General features: G+C 43.4%; 1 protein-coding gene across 2 annotated transcripts in view; it reads right to left on the minus strand.

Annotated features, from left to right (window-relative positions):
- Positions 1-9,808, minus strand: part of RGS7BP (regulator of G protein signaling 7 binding protein) — an 86,648-nt gene extending 76,840 nt beyond the window's left edge. The window contains exons 1-2 of one of the 2 annotated variants that reach the window (XM_060761547.2): positions 9,053-9,808; positions 2,555-2,721 (exon numbers count right to left, since the gene is read on the minus strand). In XM_060761547.2, the coding sequence (XP_060617530.2) occupies positions 2,555-2,721; positions 9,053-9,217 (332 nt within the window). In that variant the 5' untranslated portion in view covers positions 9,218-9,808. The remainder of the gene's footprint in view (positions 1-2,554; positions 2,722-9,052) is intronic. The other variant, XM_060761549.2, reaches the window with a different exon arrangement.
- Positions 9,809-16,923: the final 7,115 nt, after the last annotated feature.

Raw genomic sequence — 16,923 nt, forward strand, 5'->3', positions numbered from 1 at the left:
CTTTGATGTAATCCGATGGGGAACGCCTACACTCCTGCCCACTAAGCAAAGATTTTTTTTCATGTCAGACAGAAGCCACTTGAGAAAGTGCAAGTCGCTTCTGGCATGAGAGAATTGGCTGTCTGCAAGGACGTTGCCCAGGGGATGTTTGATGTTTCACCATCCTTGTGGGACGCTTCTCTCATGTCCTCGTATGGGGAGCTGGAGCTGACAGAGGGAGCTCAATCCACTCTCCCTGGATTCAAACCATTGACCTGTCAGTCAGCAGTCTTGCCGGCACAAGGGTTTAACCCATTGCACAACCAAACATGTAAATTTAAGTATCAATACCTGTAGAAACAGGGAGTGTTTCAATCAGCTCACCAAGAAGACACTATTGGACATTAGGGATCTAGCATACCATGTTTTGAATATTCACTATTCACCTGGAATACAATTTCAAAAGGATAGATTTATACTTCCTTTTCTGCAGGTGCAATTAGTCCCTGCGTAAAAATGAACAGCCCAAGTAAAACGGATGTGTTGGAATTCTGTCTGCACTTCAGAGATAAGTAAGTGGTCAGTACAGCAAACAAAGGTGAAGATTTTACAAGCGCTAACTGTATCTGCAAATTGCCTTTTCAAATAGGTCTTGTATTTGCTGGATGTGATTCGCTGTCTCAGCTGTAATTGCTTTTTAAAAGAAACAGAGATTCAGCTGGTTTGAAGCAAATGATTTTATCTGAATTGCCACAGCCTAGTTAACAGCCAAAGTCTATGAAAAGGCACACATAGGTCAGTCAAATAACATTGCTCTGGAGTAAGTGTGGCCACATTTGGTGCCCAGTTTACTTCCTCAAAACCCTGAGGCCGTACATATTGCTAACAACACTCCTCATCCTAAAAGCCTACTACAGCTTTTGAAAATAGTTTTTTAATTGTGTCCTCAAGTAAGAGAAAAGCAGACTAATATATTTATAAAAGGTGACTCCAGAAAAGGCACCTTCTCCTTTTTGGGCAAGAAAATGGGCCACCTGGTAAAGGCAGGACCCCCAAAACAATTTGAGGAGGGGAATCCCACGTGTTGCAAGATCACACTTTTGCCCACCAATGCTTTATAGCAGGACTTTTTAAACTTTTCCCCACTTGTTATCACTTTCCACCTGAGAAATTTTGTCCGACACTGGGCATATAGGTACATAAAACAGGTATAAAAATCAAACATCTACTGTTTTATTTATTTATTGTATCAAAAGTGAATTGAGGGTACAGTTGTAATGTATTTATAAAGCACAAAATTTTAAAACTTGGCATTACAGTAACCTTTAACCAGTAGCTGACCACTTGAAGTGCCTCTGGTGTTGCTATAGAAAGACCTCCATTATGCATGTGGCAGGGCTCAGAATGCATTGTAATAGGTGGTCTGTGGTTTGCTCCTCTCCACACTCACATGTGGTGGACTCCACATTGTAGCCCATTTCTTAAGGTTAGCTCTGCATCTTGTGGTGCCAGAGCTACTGATAATAAACCAGCAGTTACAAGGCTTGCTAAACAGGCTTATTTTCCTTTTCATGCAGTACAGCTCAAGCATCTTTTGCAGAGTCCACTGTAAACAACGTGCAACTGATTTGAGTAAATGTCTACAACAGCTACTAGGGTGACGTTCAGAAAACGTTTACTGTTGCCGATTTTCCCCGTACCCCAACACTGGGCTAAAGGGGGTTTCAGAAGCAGTGCTTTATAGCTTCCTATGAACTTTAAAATCAAATCTCACTCCTCTTTGGGATCACCATCAATTCACAAAGTAGCACCCTCAGGCTAATTAGCAGTTTAACTTCCTACCTCTGATATATATCCATTTTACATCAGTTTAAATGAATCAGCTTTCTTCTAAATAACCCTGGAAACCCTGTGCTGAGGGCCCTTAGGGTCTCCTCAGAGATGTAAAACATCAAGAGCTAATGCAGACACGCTCTTATTGTCCTCTTTCACTCACAGATGTGTTGGAGAAATGGGAAAGTGGTATGAAATACACTTCTGATACATGAGAACTGATATGTACCTTCACTACTACACACACCCAAACTAGTCACTTGTATATTAAGGTAGAACTTAAAAACCACATTTTTTTTCTTTGATATTATCTTCACATATACCAAAGGTAAGTGCTGAACTGCTGAAAAGAGGAATTAAACAAGTAACAAAGGTGCTACATAAAATGCCATAAGCTAATGCAATTTCCGCTAGTCTCAAGCCCCATCTATACTGAGCATTAGATGCAGTTGGAAGCTAGCTGCAAAGTGCAACAGCCAGACAACAAACGCCCATAAAAGAGTGCGAAAGAAAGCCCTTCATGTGCATCAGTGCTCTCTGATTTGTGTACTTCTCATAATCCAGGACTCAAACTGATTCTCAGTTTGAATTACTTGCCCAGAGAAATCACTTTCTTTGATTCTGGTTTGAAGCTGCATTGAATGGACAGTGTAGATGGGGCCTCAGCGAGCATTTTTAAGTAACCCAGAAACTCATACCATAGAGACTAGAAATAGAGAAAGGGAGAGAAAGGGATTCCTACCCAGAGATTGCTGACAGCTTTTGGTGTGCCTGGTAGGCGATCTCACATCCTTTGGTTCGAGTTCTATGCATTTCAGCACGTAAAGATAGACAACTGACGGAAACGTCCCCAATGGAAATTACCAATTCACGGTACAGAGCCACCTGGGTGTTGAAATCCTGGACAAGCTGGAAAAAAATGAAGAAGGCTGCTTACTAGTATAAGAGACTTCACTGCATTGTAAGATGAACCAGCATTTCTAACACATCCTTATCCACCACAGCTGGTAATCTTAGACTCGAAACAGAACAAACATCAGCCTCAGTACAGTGTTCCCTCGCTACTTTGCGGTTCGCTTTTAGTGGACTCGCTGTTTTGCGGTTTTTCAATAAATGTTAATTTAAAATGTATATTGTGGTATTTTTGCCGCTCTCCGAGGCACTTTCCCCCCTCAGTCCTCCCTCCCTCCAGCTTTGAAGGGCCTTTCCTTCCTTTCCTTCATTCTCTCTCTCTTTGCCCAATGAAAGGAAAGGCGAGGAGGGCTTAATTCCTTTCCTTCCTTCCTTCACAGCCACCACACTAACAGGGAGGCGAGGGTGGGGATGGGAGCCACGGGGGAGGGGGGGGAGGAAGAGGAGTACTCAGTAAAACAGAATCAGGATTTATTATAAGTTTATAAAGACTTTAAAAAGTGTATAACTACTAAAATAATGTATAAATATTAAAATAATATTAAAATAAATATAGCATCCCTACTTTGTGGATTTTCACTTATCACGGGTGGTCCTGGATCATAACACCCGCAATAAGTGAGGGAACACTGTAATGATATATATCAGTGGTTCCAAATCTTTTTTTGACTGGGGCCACTCTCCAACATTAGTACCAAAAGGGTTACGAACCAGTTTTTGGTCCACTTTAGATTCAGTTTGGTTATTTGGGGTGCTGATTCAGAAGATTCCATTGGATAGACAACATCAGCTCTCGTTTCTGATACAGAACAAATGCCATCCAGTAGTTGGCATCTGCTCGCCCACAGTAACTCATATTTAATAATCTAGAGCCTCGGACCTTATTTTAGGTCTCACGGTCCACCGCTGATATATATGATGATCAAAGATGTTGGTGTTGTCCTTTGTATATGAAGAGTATACATTACGGGGGAGAAGGAATGTCCTACTAGCTTCAAAATCACTGGGAATGAATTTAAAACATTGCCACCGGGCATAAAACCCAGCTTTTCTGCTTCTGGAAGCAAAGGATTATTTTATCATGAAAGAAGATAACATTTCCATAAATAGTTCTCTCTATTTTCTTCCCACTGATTTGCAACTTGCCGGCCTTCTAGGGAGTGGAATGTGCCACTCACTTTTCTGCACTGGTTTCTGCTAAATGGATGTTGGCATTATTTTCCTTCTAGTTCCAATGCAGTTCTCAACAGACTAAAAAATCTAGACTTCCTGGCTAATAAAGAGACATATATGAGGAAAAAGTCCCTCTGAATTAGCGTTCCTGCAAACACTTTGGACTCTGTCAAATAAAACAGACAAATAGGCAAGCACCCTTCAGTGAAGCCAGGATCAAAGCAGAATACTCCTTTTTGCACTTCTCAGAAACATTATTACAAGCCCAGTGCTCATCAAGGCGATTATTGCTTTCTTCAGCTTAACTGTCATTGCTGAACCTTTATTTTGTGCAGATGGAAAAAATCTGTCCAAGGAATACACACGAGGAAGGAAAAGCATTACCAGTTTCAAAATGTCTCCTTGGGGAAGAAGGAACAAGACAGATCGTGCCAGAGCTAGACTTAAATTCAATTCTAAAACTATCATAAAAGAGGAAACTAACTACCGTATATCACTTCCAAGTGTGTAAGGATCCTAAATTCCCCAGAAAGGAAATCTCAAACTGAATGTTAGCTATGCGATGGACCATAATCCCAGACTTCCTTATCTCAACAGTCCTGCTCCTACTGCATATTATAAATCATTGCTGTTAACTGCACTTAATTAAAATATCAACACATATCTACCAGATCTGGTAGTAACTGTGGCTGTTCCACAAAGAAATTACAAGGATTTACTGCAAAGTGGGATTATCCACCCAATATATTAAGGTCCCAGGGGATTATTGTGTGGAAGTGTTGTGGAGTGAAAATTAATCTTCCATCTCTTTTCCTTTCAGATCGGAAAAATCCTTTGGCCTCATAAAAAGAGAGAGGGGGAGGGGAGGGAGGAGAAAATCGCATTTGACGGATTGCCCAAACCAAGGTTCAGCAACACTAGCATCAAAAGCTCTTCTGGGAAGCTGGGAGAGCCTTGAGAAAACCCTGCGAATCCCAGGCTGCATTTCTGAAAACAGTAAACATTTATTTTCTGGCCTTCGTGGTCTCTTACATGAAGGCCTTTTGCAGAAAGAAGCTTTTACTATCCAAGGGGTTTGTTTAAAAAAATGTTGGAAATGGGATAAAGAGGTGAGTATTGATTTCAAGCTCAAGTCAAATATAAATATTAAATCCATATATTATTGAGGCCTTTCTGGGATTAATTCAATTCCCTCCCCCTCACAAATGAGACTTCTCATATCTGCATAGTTCTGTGGGAATAAGCTCACTGAAATATTTGCTTCTAAGGAAACAAACATAATAAGACTGTTTTAAGAGCACTTCAATTTCAGTGCAACAGTTTTGTTGTGGCACCAAAACATGGATATTATAATTATAATATATCCCAAATTTAAGAATTTATAATTATAATATACCTCCGAATTTATTTTATATATATATATATATATATATATATATATTATAATCCCTAATTTTAATATATCCCAAATTAAAATGTATATATAATTATAATATATTCCAAATTTATTATATAAATATTATAATCCCTAATTATAATATATCCCAAATTTAAAAATTCGCTTACATTAAGCCCCTTATATTTTGCTGCTGAACAAAGATGCTATTTCAGGCCCAGTATTCCAGAACTGGACGTCACCAATAAAACCACTGAGATTTTCCAATTTTGGCACAGAGTAGGATGTCTACTGTGATATTTGAAACATTGAGTAGCCCACACAGACTGTAATAACTCAAAAAAGAGCCTATTTTTCCAAGATAAAATGGCTTCTTTCTATTTCTAAAAAAATAATAATATTATTTCTCAAGGGCAAAACAACAGTTTCGCAATTCCTGAAGCTCAAATGTGAAGAACAGATTTTTCTCTAACTTCAGCTCAAGGACAGTTACTTGTAACCTGTTCAGGACTCAGGAGAAATGAAAAGCTGAGTGCAGCTGTGAAATCCTAGGTGTTTTTTCAAAAGTAGGTCCTGCTGTGTAGACTGCAGACTAAATGTTCTCTGTAAACATTCATTAAACATTTCTTTTCCAGCTGATACCCAGCTTTTCAAAGATCACAGTGGTGTTAAATGTTATTATCCTCACTATAAAAAGTAATATACATAGTTAAGGTAAAGGTTTCCCTTGAAATTAAGTTGAGTAATGTCTGACTCTGGAAGTTGGTGCTCATCTCCATTTCTAAGTCAAAGAGCAGGGGTTATGCTTAGACACCTTCAAGATCGTGTTGCCAGCATGACTGCATGAAGCACCATTACCTTCCCTCAGAAGCAGTACCTATTAATCTACTCACATTTGCATGTTTTTGAACTGCTAGGTTGGCAGAAGCTGGGGCTAACAGTGGGAGTTCAGCCCGCTCCTTGGATTTGAACCACCGGCCTTTCAGTCAGCAAGTTCAGCAGCTCAGCGGTTTAACCCGCTGTGCTACCATGGCTCATATATATATATATCAGATCTCTCTCTCTCTCTGTGTGTGTGTGTATATATATATATATATATATATATATATATACACATACATACACACATAAACAGATATATGTATTATAAACACACACACACACACATATTATAAACATATATATACACACACAAAGTCCCCCAAAGGGGAGGAACAGACATGAAATTAGCAAATTACAACCTAAAGGCTTATTGTATTGTCGAAGGCTTATTTCCTTTCTTACTCTGATACAATAAGATTCTTTACATTGTGTTTTAACTTTCTCTCCCTGAATGCTTTACAACAATGTCTCGGGTGGTGATGTACAAAATGTTTCCTCTTAAATAAACAGCTTGAGCATCATCCCTCACGGTGGGTAGTTTCCCTGCACAGTGAGCCAGTGTGGTGTATGTAGTACTTTGAGCATTGGATTCAGACTCTGGAAATTAGGGTTCTGAATCCTGGAAACACACAGGGCGGCCTTTTGAAAGCCACACTTTCTCAGCCTTGGAGGAAGAGGAGGAAGAGCAAAGCTTGTCAAGAAAACCTGTGATTGGAAACCTATGAAGTGGTGAACTCAACTGGTTGGGACTTTGCAGAAGCATCTAAGCCAGGCATGGGCCAGCTTGTGCCCTCTAGGTGTTTTGGACTGCAACTCCCACCATTCCTAACAGCCTCAGGCCCCTTCCTTTTCCCCCTCAGCCGCTTAAGCTGAGGAAAGGGTCTGAGGCTGTTAGGAATGGTGGGAGTTGAAGTCCAAAACACCTAGAGGGCACAAGCTGGCCCATGCTTGAACCATTGCTGGTTTTCCAATGGGCAGATTTAAGCCAAACCAAGCCTAGAGATGCCTGCTTCTCTGCCTGGTGAGTCATTTAGCCCTGATATGTCATAAAGAATCCATGTGTGCCATAAAAACCCGACTTGTCACCTCTCTATTTGGCAACCTGGGTTGGGTCTTTACCTGCACTTGATGCTAGATCTTTTGTGCAGCCTTGAGTTCCTGGTACCCAACTATGTGACCTCCCCAACAGCAAGACGCCTGTGGCTGGTGGGATTTGAAGTCCAAAACCCTGGAAGGCCCAAGCTGGCCCAGGTATGAATGAGATAGATCACTGGTCTCATTGAGCAAACACATTGTGGAGGCTCCCCAACATCAAAGGAAGCTGAATATTGTTCCCTGGACAATATTGGAGGAGAAAGCGAGAGAGAGAGAGAGAGAGAGAGAGAAAGAGAGGAAGAGAAGAAGGAAGGAAGGAAAGAGGGCAGGAAGCTAGTCTCCTCCTCTCTCTCCCCTCTCCACATCCCAATGCCCCCTCCCAGCAGTCCAGACTTGTTGACAGATGCAAGTTTGGGGCACAGGAGAAGAGGAAGGGGTTTTAAATCCAGTCTCTGCCTCTCATCACACTAGGGAATAGGTAAAGGTAAAGATTTTCCCCTGACATGAAGTCCAGTCGTGTCTGACTCTGGGGGTTGGTGCTCATCTCCATTTCTAAGCCAAAGACCTGGCGTTGTCCGTAGACACCTCCAGAGTCATGTGGCCAGCATGACTTCATGGAGCGCTGTTATCTTCCCGCCGGAGAGGTACCTATTGATCTACTCACATGTGCATGTTTTTGAACTGCTAGTTTGGCAGAAGCTGGGGCTAACAATGGGAGTTCAGCCCGCTCCCCAGATTCAAACCCTTTCAATTAGCAAGTTCAGCAGCTCAGCGCTTTAACCCATTGCACCACTTCAAATCTGATATCTGCCTCCTGCAGAATTCTGGGGTTTGTAGTTTAGGGAGGAGCCTTTGAACAGCCTCCCTAAACTACAAACCTCAGAATTCCGCAGGAAGCAGAAACCGGATTTGAAGTGGATTCATTCTCTAGTGTGATGTAGCTATCTTTTTCCTTTTCAAGAGGGGATGAGATGAGATGCTACTCATCACACCAAAGAACAGCTAAAGGTAAAGATTTTCCATTGACATGAAGTCCAGTCATGTCTGACTTCTAAGCTGAAGAGCACGCGTTGTCTGTAGACACCTCCAAGGTCATGTGGCCAGCATGACTGCATGGAGAGCTGTTATCTTCCCGCCTAAGCGGTACCTATCGACCTACTCATCTTTGCATGTTTTCGAACTGCTAGGTTGGCAGAAGCTTGAACTAACAGTGGAAGCTCAGCCCGCTCCCTGGATTCGAACCTGCGACCTTTCGATCAGCAAGTTCAGCAGCTCAGTGATTTAACCCACTGCGCCACTTCAAATCTGGTTTCTGTCTTCTGCAGAATTCTGGAGTTTGTAGTTTAGGGAGGAGCCTTGAACAGCCTCCCTAAACTACAAACCTCAGAATTCTGCAGGAGGCAGGAACCGGATTTGAAGTGGATTGATTCTCTAGTGTGATGAAGTTATCTGCCTTCTTTTCAAGAGGGGAGAGAAGAGAAGGAAGGTGTCAACTCAAAATGCGGACTGCAGTTTTAAAAATAGTGCAACTGCACGTGATCGGAATGGAGAAAGGAAGGGAAAGAGAAAACAGAAAGAGAGAGAGAGAGGAAGAGAAGAAGGAAGGAAGGATGGGAAGAGGGATGGAGGGGCAGGAAGCGAGTCTCCAAAGCGAGCAACCAAGAAGCCCCGACTGGGGAGGACGGGAGGAGTCTCCCGCCTCGTCTGCTCTGCCTGGCGTGTTTGGCTTTGCCTGTCTGCCTGCGTGTTTGCGTGTCTGCCTGCCTGCCTGTGTGTACCCACCATCTTGCAGTCGTCCAGGGCCAGTCTCTGGGTCTTGGGGGCTCCCTCGGAGGCGCTTCCCCGGCGCTCAACCTCCCGGCCTCCCTGCAGCGGCGTTTTGCTGATCTGGAAGATGGAGCCCGCCGACCTGGGGCGCTTTTTGCGCCCATTCGGTGCAGAACTCATTCATACGCATCCAGTAAACGCAACGGCGGCGGGGATGGAGGCAGGCAGGCAGGCAGGCAGGAGATCCGAGCCAAAGGAGCGCCCCAGAGGCGCCCAGGGAGGAGGCTCCAGCCCCGACGCCGCTGCCCTCCTCTCCGGCGGCTCCTCTCTCTTCTCAAAGGCGGAGGAGAGGCTGGATCTCCTGCTCCGGGGATCCTCCCGCTTGTAACCGGGGATCAGTGGCGGATCCGGGCGCCGCCGTGCCTTGCGGCATCGCTCTCCTTCCTCCTCCTCTTCCTCCTCTTCGTCTTCTTCTATGGGGCGAAGGATGCGGTGCAACTCGGTCCTCCTTTCAGCACCATTTCATCCCCGCGGATCCAAAGCGGGGTGAATCCGAGGGAGCGGGGCAACGCCGACCCATGGGCCCTTCCAACCTGGAGGGGAACCTAGAGGAGAACCAGGAGAAGGCTCTTTCCCCGCTTCTCTTGCTCTTTCCTCCCTTCGTTTGGAAAGCGGCTGCCTCCTAATGCTTTGTGCGTCCTCGGCGCAGCGCGCCGGGTTCTGCTTTCCCCCCTCTTCCTCTTCCTCCTCTTCTTCCTCCTCCTCCTGGGGCGGGGAGGGAGGGAGGGAAGGAGCGGGCGCACGTGGGAATGGGGACAAGCCAAGGCAGAGCGAACGCGCAGGCGCACCACCCGTGCCCCCCCCCCCCCCAACCTCAGGGAATTGGGAGCCCTGGGCTGCCTAATTGCTCCCTTCGAAGCCCGTGCCCCGAAGCAGCCCGGCGCCAGGAAGGCTTCCGGGGATGAAGAAGGAACAGCTCTCCCCAGTTCCCAAGAAGCTTGGCTCCTTGAGTCAGAGGCTCCTTGTGTCGCTAAGGGGAAGAAGGGGCTCGGGGTGCTGCCTGCTCCTGAGGAGGAGTCCCCCAAACGGGGTCAGAAATAAGAAAACAAAACAAGACCCCCCACAATGTCCTTTCTGAATAACAACAGCAACAACTTTGGAAAAGGAGACGGAGGGCCTGATTCTGGCAGTCTAAGAACAAGCCATTAGAAGAAATGCCATCAAAGCCAGAATTGAAAAGTGGAGGGCAGATCCCAAATGTAGACAGCAAAGAAGCAGATGAAACAATAGATCACATCTTCAGCTGCTGCAAGAAGACTGCGCAGACAGACTACAAACAGAGGCATAACACCATTGCTCAAGATTCAATGGAACTTGTGCCACAAATACCTTCTGCCTGCGACAAAGAACTGGCGGGGTCACAAGCCTGAAAAAGTTACAGAGAATGAACAGGTCAAGCTACTCTGGGACTTCCAAATTCAGACAGACAGAGTTTTGAAGCACAATACTCCTGACCTCACAATCATGTTAAAAAAGCAAAGTATGGATTGTCGATGTTGCAATCCCAGGTGACAGCAGGATTGAAGAGAAACAACTGGAAAATCTGACACGATATGAGGATTTAAAGATTGAACTTCAAAGACTTTGGCACAAACCAGTTAAGGTGGTGATCAGCACACTGGGCGCAGTGCCTCAAAACCTTGGCCTGCACTTAAACACAATTGGCGCTGACAAAATCACCATCTGCCAGCTGCAGAAGGCCACCTTACTGGGATCTGCACGGATTATTCACCGATACATCACACAGTCCTAGACACTTGGGAAGTGTCCGACGTGTGATCCAATACATCAGCCAGCAGAGTGTCTGCTGTGGACTCATCTTGTTGTGTTTCAAATAATAATGACAACAACTTTATTCTTATACCCAGCCACCATCGCCCCGAAGGGTCTCAGGGCAGCTTACAAGGAAGCAAGCCCTCATTACAGATAAAACAGCATTAGAAACAATCAAAGAAAAACATAAACGCAATCAGAACAACATCTTAAAACAATAGGCTGGAATAACAGTCAAACTGGGATCAGGCTAAAATTAGTGCAGTGCTTCCCAGTGATGTATCTAATCCAGGCATGGGCCAACTTGGGCCCTCCCTCCAGGTGTTTTGGACTTCAACTCCCACCATTCCTAACCGCTTCAATCCCCTTCCCCATCATAATGTGTCTGTGGACTCACAAGGTTGCCATAAGTCCTCAGGTGCCTTGAAGACACCTATACATACCAGGATGGTGGACATAACCGTGAGTTGAAGGCTCCTTGTGCCATCTGGAGGATTTGGGGTGCTGTGTGCTGGCATAGAGGAACCCACCTGTTCGACCTACACCCCCAAACAGTAGCTCAGGGATCTGACCATTTCTTTAAAAAGTGCCTCCACACTTACTTACTTAGGTGATCCCTCCTCTGAGTAAGATTGTCCTCCAAGTTTGGTGTCCTGGCGGTGGGCATGTAGGTGACTGTGGAGCCCTATGCTTGACCTGCATGTTCTCCCGCAGTGAGGGCATTGGTTTCCAGGTGGAAGGCGTTCTCGGTCGGGGTTGGCTTGATGTGCCAACCTCTTGGCATGTTTCTCTCTTTCGCCCTCCATTTGTGCCTCTCCAAATTCTACAGCACTGCTGGTCACAGCTAACCTCTAGCTAGAGTGCTCAAAAGCCAGGGATACCCAGTTCTCGGTGTCTATGCCACAGTTTTTAAGGTTGGCTTTGAGTCCATCTTTAAATCTCTTTTCCTGCCCTCCAACATTTCATTTTCCGTTCTTGAGTTCGGAGTAGAGCAACTTCTTTGGGAGATGGTGGTCCAGCATTCGGACATTGTGGCCGGTCCAGCAGAGTTGATGGCGGAGGACCATCATTTCAGTGCTGGTGGTCTTTGCTTTTTCCAGCATGCTGACATTTGTCTGCCTGTCTTCTCAAGAGATTTGCAGGATTTTTCGGAGGCAACGCTGATGGAATCGTATCAGGAGTTGCATGTGACGTCTGTAGACAGTCCACTTTTTTGCAGGCATATAGCAGGTTTGGGAGGATAATAGCTTTATAAAGCTATTGCCTCCACAGTGGGCTTTCTGAATGAAGCAGCTGGTCTGTCTAATCAGTCATGTTAGCAACAGTAGCTGTATTCCAAGTATCATCAATATCTTCATCTTCACAGAGTCACTAGTGGCTTACTGGGTTGCTGTAAGTCCATAGACACCTTGAAACACATATACATACCTGGACATAACCTCCTTGTGCTTCCTTGTAACACCTACGGGAGGGGGATTGCAGGAGCTTTATGCTGGCAAGGAGGACCCCCCCCCCTCCCTTCAGTGCTCCCAAACAGTTGCTCTGGGTTCTGAAATGGAAACACAAAACATTGTGCCTTCTGCGACCCCTTCCGCACTGCCTTCTATCCCAGGATCCGATTATATGAGTCGACTGCCAGATAATCTGGGATAAGAAGATAATCTGGTATCAGATTCTGGGGTATGGGGGCAGTGTGGAAGGGGCCTGAATGAGGCCAATGGTTGTGTTAGCAACAGTAACTATTCCAAGGCTTCAAACAAAAGCCTTACTGATCAGTAGCCCTGGTTAGCACTTAGATGAGAGATTGCTGACAAATCCCAGGTGTTGTGGGGTATGTTTCAGAGGAAAGAACTGATAAAACCACTTCTGAGTATTCCTTGCCTAAACAAAATCCTATGAAATTCACAAGGTTGCCGTAAGTTGAGAGGCATCACTAGTAGAGTCAGCCCTGGTTAGCAAGTGAGAGACTGGCAACCAATACCAGTGCTGTGGGCTGTGTTTCAGAGGAAGGAACTGGCAAAAGCACCCCTGAGTAATCCTTGCCAAAGAAAGTTCTATTAAATTTATGAGGTTGCCATAAATGGACAGGTGCCTTGAAGGCACATACACACATGCGCACACATGTATCTGGACTTACCCTGGGACTGTTTACATGACAAGTTTTTCCTATGCTTCAAATTATAGTCTTCTGCTGATGAAACATAGCCTCGTTAAATGTTTGTTGTTATGCCTTCCTGAATGAGCCACAGTTCATAGCCTTCCTGGAAACAATTATTTCTGTGTTGTGCTTAGAATGCCATACAAATTCAGCTTCCTTGTCACATGTAACTGGTCAAGTGAAGGAGTTTGTTTGTTCCTTTATTATATCTGTTTATTTATTAATAATACTGATATTCTGCTTTTTGTCCAGTTAACTCAGTATGGCATTCTTCACCTCTGCCTCCGCCCCAACTCTGCCTTAGCTGTACCTACTTTAGCTCTCAGGCTAAGAGAGAATGATGAGGCAAAGGATGGATCTACAGTGTATAATTATTAACAGTTTGATACCACCTTACTGCCACGGCTCAGTGCTAAGGAATCATGGGTGGTGGAGTTTTGCAAAGTCTTTAGCCTTCTTTGCTAAAGAGTTCTGGTTGCTGACCAAACTACTTAGAATCATAGAGTTGGAAGAGACCTCATGGTCCATCCAGTTCAACCCCCTGCCAAGAAGCAGGAATATTGCATTCAAAGCACCCCTGCTAGGATGCCATAGCACTTATGCTAGGATGCCATAGCATTGAGCCACAGCAGTTAAAGTGGTGTCAAAGTGTATTAATTCTACACTGTAGAGCTTTGTTGAGCCCTGCTGCAGGAGAGATGCTGGGGCCTGAGTACTTGCCATCCAGCTTTGCTGCGTGCTCAGCCCTAGGCTTACCCACGAGGAGACCTGCAGCCAGACCTTCAGTCCAGCCAGCTGACCCAGCAGTCTCCAAGGAGAGAACATGGTCCCTGCAGCCTAGCTGCACAGCTATTTTAATGACCGCACTGCCCATCGCGCTGCTGCCGAAACACCTGCATAGGGTGCCTCCATGGCCTTGCCATGTGGCTACTTTAATGGCCACGCTGACAATCATCCAGATATTGGAACACCTGTGCGGGTGTTCGTTTTCAGGTTTCCCCCTGCCTCACCTGTTGCCTGCTGCTTCTGGCCGCTTATTTATTTATTTACCACATTTATGTACCGCCTTTCTCAGCCCAGAGGTGACTCAGGGCGGTTCACAATTGGCAACGATTTGATGCCTCAACAATTATAAACAAATAAAACAATCATAAAATACTGTTAAAAACATTTAGCATAAAATATAAGAATATAAAAACCGTACAAAGCCTTAAAAACATTGTTGTGAGCATCTCCTTGTCAAATCCTTGTTATTCCATCAGCCAACTTTGGTGAGGATTGAATGTTTACTTTTAAGTTGTTTTATTGTATTTATATTTGAATTGTTTAATTGATTGTTTAATTGATATGCATCAGCCCACTTTGGTTGGGACTGAATGTTTTCTTTTAAGTGTTTTATTGTATTTATACTTGAATTGGTGCAATTGATATGTCATGTGATTAATAATAATAATAATAACACATTTATTTGACCAGTCATATGACCATTTCAAAATACAACACAAATAAAAACAAGGCAAGAAGGAAAGGACAGCAGCTGACCTTCTATTTACAGTCAGAATCTTATTTTCCTGGTTCTTCTTTCAGGAAATGCGCTCTTTTCTTGATAGCTTTCAGAATAAAAAGGCTTATTCTGATTATGGTGGATCTTTCCTGTCCTTGCAAGAGGAATGTCAGAAGATCATTTCTGTTGGGGGACCTGCAGTTGGATAATATTGTATATAAATATCTGTATCGCAGTTCAGTATATGCTGGACAGTCAATTAAGAAATGTTCGATATCTTCCACTGTTTGTTCTCCCCATACGCAGATTCTCTCACTTCTTGGGATGTTACAGATATGTCATGTTTATTACTGTACGTTTAAATTGTTATGCTAATTGTTGAAATTGATATGTCATGTTCATTATTATATGTGTAATGCGGCATTGTATGCCATGCTCTGTAAGTCGCACAGAGTCCCCCATCGGGATGAGAAGGGCGGGGTATAACTGTAGTATAATAATAATAATAATAATAATAATAATAATAATAGATGCACCTGTAGTCATCCTGTGAGTTACATGGCTCAGTGAGAAGTACAGCCAAATTCTCCCATGCCCCAGTTCAAACACTCTAACCAGTACTCTAGACTGAAAAATTGAATAGACTGAGGCAGAAAGATGCAAACTCCATTTGCCTTTGTAGCACTGATGAAGGCGAAACATATACACAGAGAAAGTCTGCTGAGTAGGCTGGAGCTTGATTCATCTGACAGCAGCAATGTTTTAGGAAAGGATAGGATTACACAGCACAGGGCTATTTCTGTTGGTTCTCCAAGGGCCTAGCTCCTTGTTGCTGCTGCTGCTTCTGATACTGTGTGGCTTCAAGTTGGTGAAAAAAATGTTCTTCATTTTTAATATTGTATTGTTCTTTCATAGTTTTTTCTCCACTACAAATAAGATATGTGCAATGTGCATAGGAATTAATTCATGTTTGCTTCAAACTATAGTCTGGCCCCCCAACAGTTTGAGGGGTTGTGAACTAGCCCTCTGTTTAAAAAGCTTAAGGAGCCCTGCTTTAAAGCCTTGATGGGCCTGTTCAACATCTTTTTTATGACATAAGTATACTTCTTTATTCTCATGCACGCTGCTGGAAGATTTATTGTGTTGTAAATTAGTTAAATTACCCTCCCTGCATAAGGCGGTATCTAAATTTCCTACTTGACAGATGCAACTGTCTTTTGGGCTGCATAGGTCAACAGCAAGCTAGACTATTAATGGTCGGGAGCTTACTCTGACCCGGGCTGGCTTCGAACTCATGATCTCTTGGTCAGTAGTGATTTAATGCAGCTGGCTACTAACTAGCTGCGCCACAGCCCAGTATTCTCTGCCTTTGTTATAAGTTACCTTGAGTCCCAATCTGAGGGAAAGGTAGACTAAGGGGATGATGGATGGATGGGTGGAAACAGGAACTGTCTTTCATTTCGTTTATAATATGTTTACATCAACAACAACTTTCTGTGATGTTTAATTGTAGTAAGTGTCCTTTACAAACTTCCAGAACACATTGTCTTACAATGGTGGAGTTCTCCTTTCAAAACAATCCCTCTTAAGGTCTGACTACAGATGGAGAAAACGAAGCCATCTGGAATTTCAGAAATATCTCCTAGAGAAGGAAGCATGTAGGAATTGCAATGTTTTGTTTCATAATGTAAGTATTGTTGTTGATGATGATTAAGAAAAAGAAGCAAAAAAAAAAAAAAGGGAGGGGGGAGCAATTTCTATAAAGTTATACCCTGTGGTTGAAAAACCAATACATAATATTAACTAGGACTTACTAGGTTTGAGTCATACATTGCCACATAATTTATATCATAATCATATCAATGTGAGTCCTGGAGTCTTTAAGAGATCATGGGCTTTCATGGGGATTTTTTTTTTGCCTAGAACATGGGTTTCTCTCCCCATAGAGATAGAATAATAGAGTATAATGTAGACAGAAAATAATTGATGTGTGAGTGTTACCACCAGCATTCATTGAATTGAAATTCTGATGAAACTGCCCTTTGGCAATAATTCTATCTAATTTTCTTTTGTGATCCTATTTTTAAAGATATGTAATTTCCGAGCTTTTTGAGATGTATGAGAAGCTAATGCTCTAAAATAGAGATATAGAGCTAAAATTAATTTTATTTTATTTTTAAAGTATAATTTCTTTGATTTTTTACCAGCTGCTTGAGAGTTTTGGTTGCTTGAGTTAATTCATAGCATAACCAGGTCATAATAGATTAATTTTCATATTCATGTTTACATATTACTTCAAAACAATTAATGAAGTAATGTGGTTTGTGGTGAGTGATTTTTTAAAAAAGAAAACAGAGTAATGAAAAATAAAGTCTTTACAAAGTAATGCAA

The sequence above is a fragment of the Anolis sagrei genome, chromosome 2 (genome assembly GCF_037176765.1).
Source record: "Anolis sagrei isolate rAnoSag1 chromosome 2, rAnoSag1.mat, whole genome shotgun sequence".
In the NCBI taxonomy this organism is placed as follows: Eukaryota; Metazoa; Chordata; class Lepidosauria; order Squamata; family Dactyloidae; genus Anolis; species Anolis sagrei.